This window comes from Dermacentor variabilis, chromosome 4 (genome assembly GCF_050947875.1).
Source record: "Dermacentor variabilis isolate Ectoservices chromosome 4, ASM5094787v1, whole genome shotgun sequence".
Lineage (NCBI taxonomy): Eukaryota > Metazoa > Arthropoda > Arachnida > Ixodida > Ixodidae > Dermacentor > Dermacentor variabilis.
In genome coordinates, this window is record NC_134571.1 from 55,583,494 (window position 1) to 55,600,433 (window position 16,940).

Genomic DNA, 16,940 nt, shown 5'->3' on the forward strand with positions numbered 1-16,940 from the left:
TGAACTCGTGACCTTGTGCTCTTGTTCAGAATTGTAATGTTTGTAGAAACAATACGCATTCTCAGGTTGTAAACGTGTTGAGTGATGTTAGTCTACACTCGTAAACACACACCCATGGACACATTAAGAGCGTTCTGCCGATCACCAGCTTCTCTACGCATCTTCACTATTGCTTGATTTGATGCGTCATTGCACATCAACTTCTTTTAGAAACTCGCAGTATTCCTTACGACTGTCCAAACTGTCGTCATTCTTTTTCCTTGCGCGGCCTATGCGGAAGGTAAACCGGCCTAAGATGAGCCCATTGATGTCAGGGATACTCCTGCGGATAGAAAGACGAGTCACTGTTATAGTGCTTGCAAACGCATATGAGCGGAATTATTACACACACACATGAAAATAGGCGTTACTCCGGATGATACCACACATTTGTTAGCACATTGTTCTGTCATCCTTACTGTCGTTCCGTTTCAGTGCCGTTTTCATGTTTTAGTATAAAACTGTGTCGCGATATCTTTCACATACATGGCGTGAATGCTCCTTAAGTTCCCTTTTGATTTGTTTGTCTTGCAGACCGAGTTTTGAGTCTTGCATACGTCCACGTGCTAGCAAGGCTTATTCTTCACCTGGGAGCCAAATTCACAAAACGTTTCGTCACTAAGCGCTGTTTGTCGTTGGCAGGGCGCCTTTGCAAATAATATGTCAAACTGGTTGCATGAATTTGCTTTTAAGAAAAGCTTTAGCGTGGGAACTTTTATGAATACGGGTAATGAACTTTTATTCTTACAACATAAGCCTGATGTGCGAAAAAATTTAGAAATTCACGAAAATTCTCTAGCCGGAAATAGGATGCGGTCACATTCCGAGTCAATTGAAAATCATATAGGAGTATTCTGATATTGCTTTATGACTCCTTTATAAATGTTTACGTTATACCACGTCTGTCGTCTTCCAAATATCCTGCAGAACATTGCAGGATAAACAAATACAGCTGTAATTTACCAAATTACAGTTGTATTTGTTTATTCTGCAATGTTCTGCAGGATATTTGTTGACGTGCTTGCAAAAAGCAGGAACGCAGGTTTGCTGCAAAATGGCACCTTGTCGTATTTTGTCGCATATCTCTTGTACTTATATACTTTTTACAGCACCATACCCATGGACGCCGCCATATTTGGTCACATGACAGTGCCCGTCATCGAGCATCTTTAGATCAGCGTTTGTTCGGATGGCCACGGCGGCTGCAGGCACCGCTCAGACAGCCGCTTTTAACGCGACAGCGTTAAGGAGCCTGTGTCGCCGAAAATCCGGCGTCGGACGTCGTTTCGGCAAAAACATTTTCAAACCCCGCAAACCCAGGCCTTCCACGTGACGCAAAGAAATGACTGAAATAATTGAATTTCTCAAGGTAAAATAAGTAGAACAATCGTAAACTATACGACCTACGCACAACCTACAGACATGATAGCTGTCCGATTGTAATTTGAATATACCAGAAAACATAATTCGGTCGCGCGAAAACTCAAAACAAACCCTTTTCCAGCCTTTCTACAATGCGTAGACAGGAGACTGCTTCCGCCGTATGCGCACGCCGGCGCGTAAATATCTCGGAGTCCAAGGAGCGGCGCGCCTCTTCCTTGAAACACTTCCAGATGGCGCTCGCCTCCACCGCATCGCGGCCAATGTAAGAGGCCGCGTTTCTACCAGAAAGCCCGCCTTCGTGCATAGCGTTCGCCGCGAGCGTTTCCCGGTAAACATTGCGGTTACATGCGCTGCAGCTGCCGTGAAGCGTGAGAAGCAGTCAGGGATCTTTGAATGCTACGCGTTCCACTCTTTAAGCGAAGCTTAAGCGTCCTCCAAATTTTTTTCCGTCGCTATGGTGAGCAGTCAGCTGGTAGAGCTTTGGTTAAAGCTGCAGAGTACTCTGCAGCTGCAGCACAATAAGATAGCAATGCAGACGGAACGCATAACACGTGTTATGCGTTCCGTCTGCATTGCTATCTTATTGTGTGCAAGCTTACCGGTCGAAGAAGACGAATGTAGCGGCGTGATGTTTACTTTTACCCTTTTCATTCGAGTTTACAGCGGTAGGTTTGTAAGTCTTACGGCAGTGTGAATGTTGTTAACATTACATGCGCAACACATTCGTTTGGGAACATAGGTAATTGTGCGCGGGTAGAAAATGGCTGTTTGCGACCTGCTCAGACCACGGCGGTTGGTTCCAACAGTGTCATTATTATTGCTAGCGCTGGTCAAATAACCCAATTTCATAAAGATTTCCTGAATATTTACAGCGCAGATGAAAATGTAGTCGCGTGCGCGTAGACAAAGAAATTGTTGCAGTTTCGCCCGAAAGGCGAAGCATCGATTGCGACGGCAATTTAGCAGACAGCTACACCAAGTAAGGATAATACTTTAATAGGCCGTTTCAACTTGTAAACAGTCATTTGCTAACTAAATTAACAAACATGGTGTCAGCGCGCACAGCAAACATGAACACATCACACTCGATGACCGCGGACATTCGCTGTCAAAACGCTGGCATTAGGAGACGCGGCAGCAGCAGCGAGCGAAGTGACCTTCGTGCTGTCTTTCGCTTCAACGGAAACTGAGCGCCGAGAACACACAGTACGCACAGAGCTATATACGAGCCGCCGATGCACCTATACTCTTCCGACAACGCAGATATATACGGCCGCGCCACCGCGCGCAGCCGCCATATGCGCAGTTAAAGCCGGAGTAGAACGCCGCCCCCTCCACCCACGTGCCTCGCAACGTTGGGGGCCTGGCGCGCGACGGCAGTCGGGGCGCTTCCTTCCTGCGTTCCTCCCTTTCGCGCAGTCGAGATTGAGCCGCGACTGTTGGTTCCCATCGCATGCTTTCACTCGCACATGCTGCGCAGGGCGCGCGGCGACGGTGTTATCGCCCTCGGACTTTATACGGAACATCACGGCGACGGCGACAGCAGAAATGCGCCTGGAGTGTCCATGTAATCGCCATCGCACAAAAATGGTGCAAGTGGTTGAGCGGTCGCTCGCCTGTTGTTGGATTCGTAGCGCAGCGAGAAAACTTGCGGTGCCCGCTTATTATAACACGCTTGACTTCGCTGCAGTAGAAAGTAAAGTTGCTCGAGTGGATCAGCCGCGCTTCAGTCAGTCGAGTACGTAACGTTGACTTGCATGCTTATCGAAGTTAAGCGTTTCGTGATATTTCGTGTCAGGCGCAGTGCCATATAACGCTGCGTTGTTGCTGAAGACGGTCATTTTCGGCAACCGGATATTTTTAGCGCTGGCGGTAGAGCTTGTGCTCACCGGCGGTAAGGGCTTCATGACGAATAGTCTTAAATACGGGCACTCATTGTGCAGCTGAGGAGGATAAAGCTCGCGCACAGTCTCACCTCTCTCCTTTAAGTCTCTGACGCAGTTTTTTGCAGTTCACGACAGAGCACGTCTTCCTTCTATTCTGGACATATTAAATAAATAATGCCGTGGTATTATGCGATCCCCAACCTCTCGGTAGAACGTTACTAGAGCGACAGGTGGCGGCTGATGCCTGCTTGCTCTCAAGTAAGGCCTTCAATGGTGGCTCGTCTGCGGCGGCCCTATAGTGCACGGTGCGCAGACTGCTCGCTGTAAAAGGTCTTTTTTTGCGTTGTTGTTTTATTTACAGTAAGCAGTCTAAGATTACAGTAATATGAAGTGCTCGTCGTTAGCCGGCGCCTTTGCTGTCATTGTCTCTCGTGTGGATCAGCGCTGTATCGAACTAGTTTTTCTTGTACGAGAACAGCATTGCCAGGCCCTAGGAACAGCACTCGAGAAAGTGATCTCGTACACGCAATAGTAGTCAACGATGGGTCATCGCTACGACAATCGTCTCGTTATCAAGCATAGCGCTTTCATAATAGGTGGGAGCCTGAGCGCTGGCCAATGAGAAACCCCTTTTACGTTAGATAAGCTTTTTTTTTAATACGGGCTCGGGGGCTCAAATTGACCGATTTTTTCGTTCGTAAGTGCAGCTCGTCATTAACCAGTCGCCTTCAATAATAATTTGTCTAACATCACGATCGACTGGTATCCACTGTTCGAAAGGATCTAAAGTATAACGACTTTCATAAATAAGAGGGATGATTCGCAATTCTTTCGTAAAAGCCTTCCGTTATCGACCATCATGTCAAAATTGGTGAATGATGTAATAGCAAGCACGGTGATTATACGTCGTGAGCCCGCAGCGACGCCAGAAACTTTGGGAAAAAATTTTATTGACAAAACAACAATATGAATGTGGTCTTTGTTACAGAAGGTGGCAGGATCATCCACTCTTAGGAGAAATGAATCATCATTATTCAAGCACCGATGCAGCGTAAATGTGAGAATGATTACCTGTAGATAGGCCTAGTATGAGCTACTTATTGCCGATCAGCTAGATGAAGCGTTGACGTTCTATCAGAATGAGCATTAATAACATGCTCTTGTCAGGAGCAGATGATCCCGTACCATGTGGATCAGTATCAATGGGAACAGGTGATTTTCATTCAAGAGTGTAACACGCGTTTCTTTTCCCACCTACATCAAGAAAATTCAAAATAAACACCACCTTGCCCTCAGAGCTACACAGCAAGTTTCAGCAGTGCGATCTGGGGGCTTCAGTGCTGCTTTGTTTGAGGCCCGAATGGGATCACCTTTTCATACATATGGTGGTGTATCCTGTACACGCCCAATTTCTTCCCGCCTTCGTGGTGAGTGAATGCACGAGCATATACACATTAGGGTCAAAGCAATATGTTCGTCAGGACGCACCCTGTCCTGGCGAAGCTCGTCCAAAGGTTGATGACTAGCTCACTAGCGGGCCGCATGCTGTCGTGCTCGAGCGGTCGCAGGAAGGGCTTTCCGAACAACAGCCGCAGCATGTCGCCCGCCTTGACCACCGGACCAGTGGCCTTGGATGAGATGAGGTAGCGGAAGATGCGATTTTCACCCGTCGAGTCCAGAATTTGACTGAATTCCCGTACAGGGCACGCGACCAGCAGGTCCTCGAGCATCTGGTGTAACACCTCCGTCGTCTCCCAGCTGTACTTCTGCACTAGCCGAGTGCGGTGCCGCAAAACTCGTTTACGCTATATTGGAAAGACAGTGAGCTGGCGAAATCGTTTATACACGTACTATATATGCTCTGTCACACAATGCGCAGTATAGTGCGGCCAAAGGCTGCACGTCAGTAAATCAGTAACAAGAGCCGGGCAGGAGCGCTCATCCATTGTGAGCTACTAGTCCTTCCGCGAAACTTGCATTCAGTAGGCGTCGAGCGATCAAAATGGATTAGTGGAGGAGTCCTTGTTCCGTTCTTTTACCTGACTGGCTGACAGGATTAATTGATTTCGCTTCATTACACTGAGTAGGTGAGATCGAATATAGGGTAGATCACGGAGACGAGGACAGGACCGTACTAATTAGCGCTTACCGCGACAAGCTCGTTATACTAAAGAGAAGGTAAAACTCGATAAGTTTCGTACTGGTGCATGGTTAAGACTACCATCGTGACGAAAACGAAGGCAACACGTTGTGTCACTCGCCCTCGTCTTCGCCGCGCTGTTAGCTATAAACACTAAGCTCACTACTTTTGAGGAACGAAAGAGGCCTCCTCTTCTGCTGCAACAAAGATCGATGCCACTGCACGCATCGAGGCCCGAGCATTGTCCATTGCATGAGAGTGGGACACATGTAGCAGCCATGCGTGCTTAAGAACTTACTGTCATGAGCACTATGAAAGGGATCACGCGAGCGTGTGGCGGATTGCCTCGTACGGTGTAGATCACGATGCGCTGTGCCCTAAATGGAAAATATAGGCAAGGATCAGTGCAGTTCTCACGGCTGCAGGTGTCCCCCAGTATCTTCGCGTTTACTTCGATCAATTTCCCCGTTTGTTAAAATTTCAGCTAACGTTCTCTGAACGCTCATGTTTATGTCCATACAGATGACAACCTCACTGGTGATGGAAGACCAATCCATCAACACCAAAGCATGCAAGATATCGGTGGACTGGCCTTAATTCGACGAGCATAAACCGATACTGAAGCAACTGAAGCGTGATAGCGCAGTGCAGCGCGCTTCATCCTTTGCAGCCAACCAAAAGATTTGCCTGCAATAGATGTCATAGATACCGGAAATGGAAAGGATAGCAGTGACCTCTCCCTTCACCTTTATTCTTGGCAGTTGTGCGTATTTATTGGTATGCAGGAGGAGGCTATCAAACGATACGTGTTTCCTCTAGTAAAGCTCACGGTAATGCAAGTTTTGAAAAGAAAAGTGAGAGCATGGTATATTAAATTCTGTCACGCACTACATTTACAGCTGACCGACGACAATCACGAACAGCAATGACGACAGCCGTAATGATAATAACGATGTTGACGGATTGACAAATATACGAAGACTACGACACGACGGCTACTTCTGGCCAAGGACAAATGATTGTGATAAACAAGGTAAATTCGTTTTATAAACTTGTTTAATCGCAGTCGTGTGATCACTGCATGCCCGACTTTAAAAGACAAATTCCAAGAAAAAATGTTAAGAACATTTTGTTCGAGTAATTCTATTCGAGTAAAATATTGACGTTAGTATCAGTTCATGTTTCGTGTAAGCAAAACCGATTCAAGTCCTGAGTCAGCCGTGCGTTTTCGAAGTGATAAGCGCCCCATTTTAGTTATATATGCCACTAAACGGCCGCTTTTAATTTCACGCTGCCTTCATACGAACATATGTGCTGTGCATACGAACCCGCGACCTGTATTGGCAAAAAACGTTGTTGCCCTAGGAATATGTAAAAGCAGTAGCCGCCTCCGTTTTGTGCCCGATATCACCTGAAACTCAGACCTGCGTTGACAAAAACGTTCTTAGGCCAGAATTGTTCGTAAGAACATGTGCCACTTCGTTTTGTACTTGACATAGTTATCTGAGTTAATGTGAGCCTATACGATAGATCAGTTTTATTAAAGCGAACAGGCTAACTGAAAGCTAAAACAGGAAAAAAAAATGCTATCATCCCTGTAATAGCAGAGTTCCGATGTTTAATGCAGTATCCTGATTTATTATCTTAACGCAAAGCTTTTACACGATAACATGACGTAGTATATACCTTCTTATATCTCTCGATGATGGCGTCAACTGCGGAAATGTTGAGGCCGAGTGAACGGAACAGCTCGACGGCGGCCACCGTTTCGTTGCTGGACGAGGCGACATTGTCCGCACCAGTCTGCACGGCGTGCACCATTTCGCTGTCCATGTGGCCGAGGAGAATTTCAATGCCTGCTATGCGATTCTGGGGAGGAGGGACAGCGATGTAAGCTTACGAGATAACAATATGCGAGAAATTTCCGTTACTGCTCCTACGAAAACACAACGGGACAGAGCAGAATTTCCTTGGATCTGTCGTTATGTCTTCGTGCAAGAAACGGAGAATAAAGATAAACTATGGTGTTGTGAGTGCGTGAGAGGTGGCGCGCCTTCGCAATGGGATTGGGAAACAACTAATTGGTATACGCTGTCTTTCGCGCTCAGAAAATTTATGGATGTGTTGGAAAGCTGATATTGTCAGGGCTGTTGCCACATACGTATCTACGCCAGAAGAGAATGGTACATAGTAACACGCTGCTTCAGCAACGTGTACTTGTCCTCTACCATGTTGAGCGCATGCACCGCCATATCCTGCGCTATATAGAGCCTGAGCCAGCGTGATAAAGCTGAGACGCTGTGACAAACCAAAGTATTGACTGCGCCCGTCCTTGTCCCATGCTGTCTCTGTGGTCCGATTTGTTAGCGCAGTTAAACAACGTTCGCTATTGACCACAAATTCGACCCACAAAATCGCAGCGCCCCTGCCCTTCGAAACATGGCCCGCGAGCGAGGTGAATTCAACTCTTGTCCCTGACTTCACGGCAGCTGGGCTCAGCTCACAGGTGAAGTGCTATTGCTCTCGTAATGTAAATGCTAGGCTAACCGGAAAATAAAAGTTCGCTATTAGTGACTTGAAAAAAGTCGCTGTTTCGCCCAAAAAGCGAAGGATCGATTGCGATAGCAAATGATTAGTCAGCTATACGAATTGAGGAGAGTAGTTTTATTGGCCTTATTCATTTTCCTAACTAAACTACAAGCATGGCGTCACACGCGCACAGGCAAACATGAACACATATCTCACTCGATGACCGCGGACACTTGCTGCCAAAGCACTGTCGGGAGGAAGAGCGGCAGCTGCGGCGAGCGAATTAAGCTTCGTGCGGCATCTCGCTTCAACGCGAACTAAGTGGCGAGAGCACAGCGCACGCGAAGCTATCAGTCCTCGGTGCACCTAACGCGCCCCCGCCCTCCTCCACGTTCCGAAATGGAAGACAGCGCGCTTTTCCCCCGCCTTCTGCCCTTGCGCCCGCGAAATCAAGCCACCATCTGCGGCTCTACCTCGAACGTTTTCACTAGCACCCACAGCATACGGCACGCGGCCATGATATTATGGCACTTGTGCTTTATACGGAACATCATGGTGACGCCGACGGCGGAAATGCGCCAGGAATGTCCATGTAATTGCTATCGCAATAATATTGCGTTTAGCTGACTATACACATATCGTGATCTCTCATACAAATAGTCTAGACGTTAAGGTTTCATCGCAAAGCCAGTAACACAAAGATCTGTATGGCGAAATCAGCCCTCACCAAAACGCAGGAAAACAGAGAAACGCTTGACGTCCCTCAAATGAGTGACCTTATTGGTTATCGTTGAGCTGGACGGCGGTACTTAAGCCATTGCGTCCTTGGGTAGTCAGCGTCTTATAGCACAGAGCCTACGCGCCATCTCGTGGACTTGCCTGTCGCTTGCTTTGAAACATGCCGCGTCACTTGATCCATCTGAACGTCCAGCGCATCAGATCTAAGGAGATGGAGTGGCCACCCGAGAACTCAAGCGTCCCGATCCTCGGCAAGGCATTGTCACTGGGCCAGATGCGATACTCGCCTCTTCGTTTTGCAGCATCTCTCGCGGAGGGAAGGGAATGAGCCCCGTGAAAGAAGGGAAGAACAGCGGAGGTGCGGCCGTCTGGACGATCAGCGACGCACTCGCCTCGAGCATGCACTTAAAGTCCGGCTCGCCTGAGTTCAGGCAGCGCATCCTCTTGGCTTGCTCGATCACGCGCCGGCCCGCCGTCTCAGTGTTGTCGGGATATCTGAAATGTAGCCGAGCGGAACTCTCGCAAGGTGTCGGCATTGCGCCGTTATGAGGTCGCGTTACGTAATTATTATTTTCATTTTCAAATTTTTTTGTCGTTCATAATTGGCAGCCACTAGGTCACGCAGTTCCTGTCGCCGATATGCCGATATCGGCCACTCACTGATAGGAAATGGATACAATCGAACTATATATACAGGGTGTCTCAGCTAACTTTAGCCAGAGTTTGAAAATGTTCGAATGCCACGCAGCTGGAGAGAACCAAGGTACTGTTTGGTGTCGCTTGGAGATACGTATTTTCTTCCATTCCGCTTAATTAAATAACTAGTCGTCATTAATTAATTAATTAATTAATTAATTAATTAATTAATTAATTAATTAATTAATTAATTAATTCATTAATTATACAGCTTCTCAGATATTATAATTATAAGTGTCAATGAGCCAATTGTACAGCGACTTGAAAAACTCACAATACAGCTTTCTGTTGCTCAATACGCCCTACATAAAAATGTTTTTCCGAGCGCGAAAGAAGCCCGCAAATGCACGCAAAATTGTCGCGCGACTGGCCGCTCGAGGTACCGAGCGTGTATTAGGCGGCAAAAAAAAAAAAAAAAATTACGTATCTCCAAGCGACGTCAACCAACATTACCTTGGTTCTCTCCAGCTACGTGGCATTCGCATATTTTTAACCTCTGGCTAAAGTTAGCTGGGGCACCCTGTATTTGAACATGACCACACAAAGCCAACATACAATGAAGCCAAATAAAACGTAGGAGAAATTAGCAGTAATTGAAACTAACATGTAGAAAATAATGAAGAAAATGGAAATGAAATTGGACGGAAAGATAACTTGTCGCCAAGTGCGCAGGTTGTGGGCTCGGCTCCCAATGGTGACAAGTTATCTTTTCGTCCACTTTCATTTCCCTTTTCTTCATTATTTCCTACATTTCAGTGTCAAGTACAGATAGTTTCTCTGATGGTTTCTTTGGCTTCATTGTCTGTTGGCTTTATGTGGTCATGATTAACAAAAGTCGTACCTCTCGGTACCCCTTCTCTTGTAACACACACACAGACATACACAGCTATATCTATATATATATATATATATATATATATATATATATATATATATATATATATATATGGACCTTGGACCTACTAAGCAGTTTTTTAGTACTTCCACCACCAGTCCGTGCATACGTGCGTGTTTGCGTAACCAATCATGCAGTGCATGCACGGTCTTCGGAATTAAGTTTTAGAGGTGTTTGAAATTGTTTAAATTGGTATTGTAAAGGAGGAAAAGTAAGAATAACGACGGTCGAGTCACCATGTCACAACGAATTTACCCACCGCTGTGGCTTAGCGGCTACGGCGTTGCACTGCTAAGCACGAGGTCGTGGGGTCAAATCCCGGCCACGGCGGCCGCATTTCGATGGTGGCGAAATGCAAAAACGTCCGTGTTCCACGCATTGGGGGCGCGTTAGAGATCCCCCGGTGGTCAGAATTAATCCGGTGTCCCCCATCACGGCGTACCTCATGATCAAGTCCTGGTTTTGGCACGTAGAAGCCCAGAATTCAATTGAACAACGAACTAAGCGGTGTCGAGAAATGATCCTTTTTTCACACGAACGTATATATTTCGTTGCGTACTCATGATTCTTGCTACCTCATCGCGCGCAAATGCAAAAATAAAAAACATATGCATACCTAGTCAGAGGACTTCCGCTCATAAGGATAACACGTCTGGGCACCACGCCTGCCTCGTGCGCGCCGGCGGCCTGGCTAGCAAGCAGATAGCCGGCGGCCGCTGCGCCGGAGCCGTAGCCGACTAGCACCAAGTTTGAGCTGTTGCCGCCAAACCTGCCGATGTTGTGGCGCGTCCACTCAAGCGCTAACAGCTGGTCGTAGAGGCCCACGTTGCCGGGAGCTGCGGCGCTGCCGTTGTTCAAGAAGCCCAGCGCGCCCAAGCGGTAATTGGGCACCACGACAACCACGTCGCCAAGGCCACTCAAATACCTGCAGAACAAGTGGAACAGGGTCCGTATCGCAAAAAATAAAATGAAAAGAAAAAGCTCTTTTGCCAGGACCAGTTATTGTGCAGGAGATACGATTATAACGAAGGCTGCTGGCAAACGGCAAACAGCACTTACGAAAAGTTTTGTGAATTCAGTCTCGGGTCTCATATTCTCAAAGCATTGCATGCTCCACCCAGTGGTGAGTAAGGACGTGTGCCATACAACCACAATAGAAAAGGTACAGTAACATGCGTTTTTAGCGCTTACTATTCCCTGTTTTCATTGAAGTTTGGCCAAAAGAACGCATATCTTATTCCTCATCGCCCTATAAAGTATTTGGCATCGCTGTCGATCTGGATCTGTGTTCACCAACCTTACAGCTCGTGTGTAGTTTTTGCCCTTGGCCGGGTACGTTTTCTTTATGTCCAACATCACAACTCAGTAGCACCTGTTCTTACGAGCAATTCCAGCTTAATAACTCGCTTGCGTATACAAGGCCCAGTTCGGAATTTTCATTCAGGGCAGGCCGGAACTCTTTTTCATGTCCCTGCAGTGGCTCAATTCAGCACTTGCGAGATAAGTGCACGATGGTTGGTTATTCATTTGCTTTTTCGGACAAACCAGACATGGCAATGATGCCAAGTTCCTCATTAAACGATGCGGAGCAAATTTTTTTTTTATCATGTTGAGCAATACCAGTAAAAGTAAAACAGTTGTTAGCAATAAATATATTATTTTATTGTTGTTAGAATGAATTCCACCAGACCCCATCTCACGATTGCTGTCTACGTTAATGCGATAATCACGCAAGCAATGTAGCCATACGCCGCATTTCCATCACTGAAACGCGTCAAGTATGAGCCGTGTACTGCAGCCGGGCTCCTCTCTCGCGCTTTCCTCTGGACAAGCGGCGTCATCTAGCGGCGCGCCCGCAAAGTCGCGACCCTTTTGCACGGCCTCAGAGATCGCAACGCTGGTGCGCTGGTTCGTGCTAACGCTGACAATTATTCCTTGGCTGCCCACGGGCGTTCTTGACGCAGTGCTAAAGCGTCGGGCCAAGAAAGCTAATCGCATTAATGCCTAAATACATTTCTGGATTCTAATGCAGGTTGTGTCATCACAGTGGCACAAACTCATTCTGGAGCATTGACCAAGAATGGGCGCCTACCCAGTGGCACCCAATGACCAGTCAAAGGCAAATCAAACAAAGTAAATGAAAGAGACTGTTGAAATCATGCGCCATTTCATACTGGGGGTTGCGTGCTTTACGGATAACTTTAGAACGAGATTATATCCTCAGAATTCGGGTAACCATTAATCCTTCGCTGCTCACAGCCATTCGTGGCGCAGCGCTGAACCACTGGGCTCCTGTGCTGAGGAAGTCATGCAACTACGCGGGTTCGATTCCGCCCAGCATCGGAGCAGATATTATAGCGGAGAGTCTTTGCGAAGCCTCCCGGACTTTCCTGGCCACGGCTGCTGGGTGCTGCTGCTGTCTTCCCGAACAGCTCGTACATAGAACATTTAATTACGTGCTTGTGGTGGGATTGAACCTCGGTCCTCCAGTGCAGCAGCCCCATGTTCTAACCATTCTCGAGAGGCACAAGCGTGCGAACTCGAGCAGATGTAAAGGGGCTGCCCTTGGACAGCTTATAATGTTGATGATGTGGTTTGGGCGGCAGCTTTTGGTATGGCTTTGCACTGACATTGCAATAACGCATAAACTAACATGGATGTCGGCGCTCTTCATGCAATTAAACAACGCTTCACTGTACGTAGATACCAACAAGGTGCGTAGGATCCGCCATAATACATATATTAGTTGAAGAATGGTATAAACAGGCTAGATAGACATAAAGTGATTGAAATGCGCCAATAATGCTAAACACATTAAAATGCAGTCACTATACTATGAAAGTTGACATGCCCATTGTCAATCAGCCCTAGCGACTACAAACTTTTAAACTCTGAGGAGTACCCAAAAAGACACATCTGCAGGGTCGCGAAAGCAAATACATTACTTTTCGCACACTACGCCGGCTGCGCCCCGTGTGTTTGCGTCAGCTGCTGATGACTCTCATGGCTTGGTACACACCTGGTCCTGTATTCACAATAACAGTGCTTACACTTGTACTGTTCGTAAGAGCAGATCTCCACCAATCATACTGCGGCACATAGGATTAGCGAAGGTGGCCAGCATACATGACAAATAGGTATACGAACAAAAAAAAAATATCTTTGTGCATTCTGCCTCCGCAGAGTCGAGCGAAGTTACTTTGACTATATTTCCTGAAAGCCCCAAATAACTTCTATAAAAATCGGAGACTACCCGCGAGGAACTAGACTGCTTCTTTACTCGAACAAAGTCTCGTCGAACTACCGCCTCTGGCGATTCTCAGTGCGTACATAAATCCAGCGCTTCCAGTCGCACTCACAGCATCGCCGTAGAAGTTTACCTAGGGCAATATTTTGTGAGGATTCTTGTCCTTCTGCTATTGCTTATCATCCATGCCACAGAATTGTGCCGGCAAGAATTGGGCGCGGCTTCTTGCGGACCACTGACGTCGTATAAAAAAAGTTGTAAAATGAAAAGAATCTTTACAAAATATGATCTCGGATCACATCTTTATAAAGTCCTGCTTTCTTCTACTAAAATTTGCAGTTTGTGTTTCAGCTTTGTCCTCGTACACTTCGTGCCTCCTCTGTCAATGTTGCGCCTCCGCTAGCCGTGCTCTAGAATGACAGAACACCTGCGCAGAATCACGAAGTGAATAGTCGCACTTAAATGGTGAATTTGTGGTTTCAAAGCAGCCAACGGAGGGGAGCACGATAGGGCCTGTGCTTGGGTATCGGTCTCCAGTTCTCCATCAGCGTTTTGCTAAATATGCTATTTGTAGGGCTAATGTACCAACTAGCGCCAACCTTCCCGTTTCCAAATAATGAGTCAACAGCGAGAGCGTACTTTCCGTCGTATAGCGGGTCTCTGTTGCCGCCTGTCTGGAAAGAACCGTCGTGGAGAATGACAAGTACGCTCTTGGTGGCGCACTGAGGAGAGAGGCACTCTCGCGACGTCGTCCAGATGTTGAGGTGCAGGCAGTCCTCGGACACAGTCGACAGCGGATCGTCGTCAAGCGCCCTCTGCTCACACGCGGGCTTGGCCACCGTGGCATCAATCACCGAACCCTGCGGAGATCGACGTGACGGAATGTGAGATCGAGTCAGAATTCTAACGTTGCCATTGGCAAAAAAGAAAAAGAAGAATGTCGTGAGATTGGTGTATACACGCCTTTATTGTTTTGTTTTGTTGATGATTGTAGATGTTGCCTTATTTGCAACGTGGAAGCTCCTCTTCCCTACGAGACGCGTAGCGAGGAAATGTGATCGGTTGGGTTCAACTGGCGCTCGCATTGTACCTCATCCACCATACCCCTTAATGACTCATCAAATTATGGGCCCTTACTCTGTTTCAGCATTCTCCGGTTTTCACAAAGCCTCGCAGCCACCTTCAAGAACTTCCTCGTCAGGCTAATGCATTCACTGGCATCGCGAGTCCTTTCGTAGCCAAGCCGGTGGCTTTATTTTCTTTTCTTTTTCGCAATCGGTCATTCTTATGCAGCTTCGCGTTTCACTCTGAAAGTGCCCGATCTGGCACTGAATGAATAACGCATGATGAAGTACGAAAGAAAGCCCTATAAAACACGAACAAGAAGCTGTCTCCCTAGAAGAACCTCAGGGTCAGACCGCGTATAGGAACTTAGATACAGGGTGCACGCTCTTCAGACGGCGGCAAAGGGAGCAGTTGTTGCTGGCAGTGCTATAGGAGAGTTATTAACTGCCATAAACCTTTTTAGTGTGATCCCTAGCATTACAAAGGCAGAAACAGTGCACCTGGCCGAAGTCGTATTCAAGGAAGGTGCGCCGGAACCGCCGCTCTCCGAGAGGAGGGTGCGCGTACGGCACCCCCAGGAAGGCGTACACGTCCGTGTGACCAAGAACCTTGAGGCTGAGTCCCTGGACATGACCAAAGTGGCCACTGACGAGTACTTGGCGCACTCCGTCACCAGGGAGATCGGTGGTCACCATGACCAGGCTCAGAATGACCACTCCGGTGGCCAGGATAGTGGCCACGGCTCCCGCCAGGTCGGTCACTGTGAAGTACCGTCTGCGCGGCGATCACACCGGCGCCGCTGTATAATTAGGGATTCGACTTTTGCTTCGACAGCAGAAAATTGGTAGTTCACGTGACTGTTCGGTCACTTCGTCAAATTCTGGGAAAACACGCTATCTCCGTAACGAAGCCAAGTTGGCCACGGATGTTACGCGCAGATGCGCCGCCACGCCGAGGCTTGTGGCTCAGGCGATCACTCATCTCCCCAGACAGAGCAAGTGACACAAGACGATGAATCGAACTAGTTGGCTGATATTCGTAATAGAAAAGAGGTTGAAACGCAAGAGCACATGCACAAAATGTGAGGGAACAGACAATGGACAGGACATCGCTTCTGTCTGTTTTCGGGGACCGAAACAGGACAGTAGCGCTGTCCTGTCCGTTTTTTGTTTTCGCACCTTTCTTGCGCGTGTGTTCTTTAGCTTCGACACATTTTCCTGCAAGCCTGTGCCAAGTCCGCCGCAACGGACAGGGACTACCGCTGGGTGCGTTCATCACCAAAATAAGCTGTGCGAAATCGCACTGCATCTCTTGCCACCTCTCGCTGTTTCTTATTACTCGCTAACCTAGGCCAGGATACCGTAATGATTATTACGATTCTATGCCTTGTTGCACTTCGTCAGAAGTCCAAGCGGTGGAATCCACCCACGTTATGGTTGGTACCGCGGCTCTCTGCAAAAACTCATTTAAATATTGAATAAAGTGAATGATACGAATGAAATAGAATTGAATAAAAAGATCGTTACGTTATACCGGCCCTAAAGACTCCCCTCCTCTCCGGTGAAGATTCATTTTCGGTGCGATCGTCAGAAGAACTTATACTTATTTTCGGCACTACTAGTGAAGCAATTGGCGTTTATACACATGTTTAGCGGCGTACAATCAACCTTTAAGATGTAGCGATTTAGCCAGCGGCAGTTGAGACTTGCCACTTACGTGGGTCTTATGCGCGCCGCGAGGGGATAGTACATGCTCCAGAAGCTGTGCGCCTGGGCCGAGCGCATCTGGGCACCGGCGGACTTGGACGAGTCTCGGGAGATATCGGTGACCACCGCCTTGGCATCTGCCTTGGCGTCTGCATTGGCGTCCAACTTCGTGGTGTACGCAGGTTGACGCTTGTCTGGCCTGCGCGAAAGCGTTGGCGATCGCTGGTCGTAGGTATATTCGCGGTTTAACACGAAAGGGTCAGCTACATCTACCATGGCGCGACCAGAAGAGACACTGCTTCTTCTTCCTCTTCGTTGTCCACAGCTATCTTAATTACCTTCGTTTATTGTCGATGTTGGTTGCTTCCACAGGTTATATACAGGCAGCAGGGGCTAGCGCCCCGTACACGTGCCAACAGAGTTAAGCTACGGATGTGAGGAGTCTGCTGGCTAGAGCGGGAACGGGCTGTTGGATATAACAGAATTAAAACATGTCCTCCTGTAGTGCGTTCTGCATGTGTGTTCTTCACAAGGGGTAATTGAAGCCATCAAACCCGTTCCGGAGTGCATATCACGAACTCACGCATAACATGGTATAAGCACTGATTTCTCCGGT

The 16,940-nt window shown here is 47.6% G+C and overlaps 1 protein-coding gene across 1 annotated transcript; it reads right to left on the reverse strand.

Moving 5' to 3' along the window:
• Positions 1–186: 186 nt before the first annotated feature.
• LOC142578207 (cholinesterase-like) lies at positions 187–16,600 on the reverse strand. Its single transcript, XM_075687609.1, has 8 exons — positions 16,335–16,600; positions 15,119–15,392; positions 14,193–14,413; positions 10,923–11,231; positions 9,003–9,210; positions 7,135–7,317; positions 4,797–5,113; positions 187–322 (listed from the first exon to the last, which is right to left on the reverse strand). Exons 1-8 carry the CDS (start codon positions 16,598–16,600, stop codon positions 187–189), a joined length of 1,914 nt encoding a protein of 637 aa, XP_075543724.1.
• Between the last annotated feature and the right edge of the window lie 340 nt (positions 16,601–16,940).

Excerpts from the sequence above, each read along its gene's own strand:
- LOC142578207 (XM_075687609.1), bottom strand. The coding sequence starts at position 16,600 with ATGGTAGATGTAGCTGACCCTTTCGTGTTAAACCGCGAATATACCTAC. Across the intron at positions 14,414-15,118 it reads TTGAATACGACTTCGGCCAG|GGTTCGGTGATTGATGCCAC; the intron begins GTGCACTGTTTC and ends CGATCTCCGCAG. Across the intron at positions 7,318-9,002 it reads AGATGCTGCAAAACGAAGAG|AATCGCATAGCAGGCATTGA; the intron begins GCGAGTATCGCA and ends CCTCCTCCCCAG.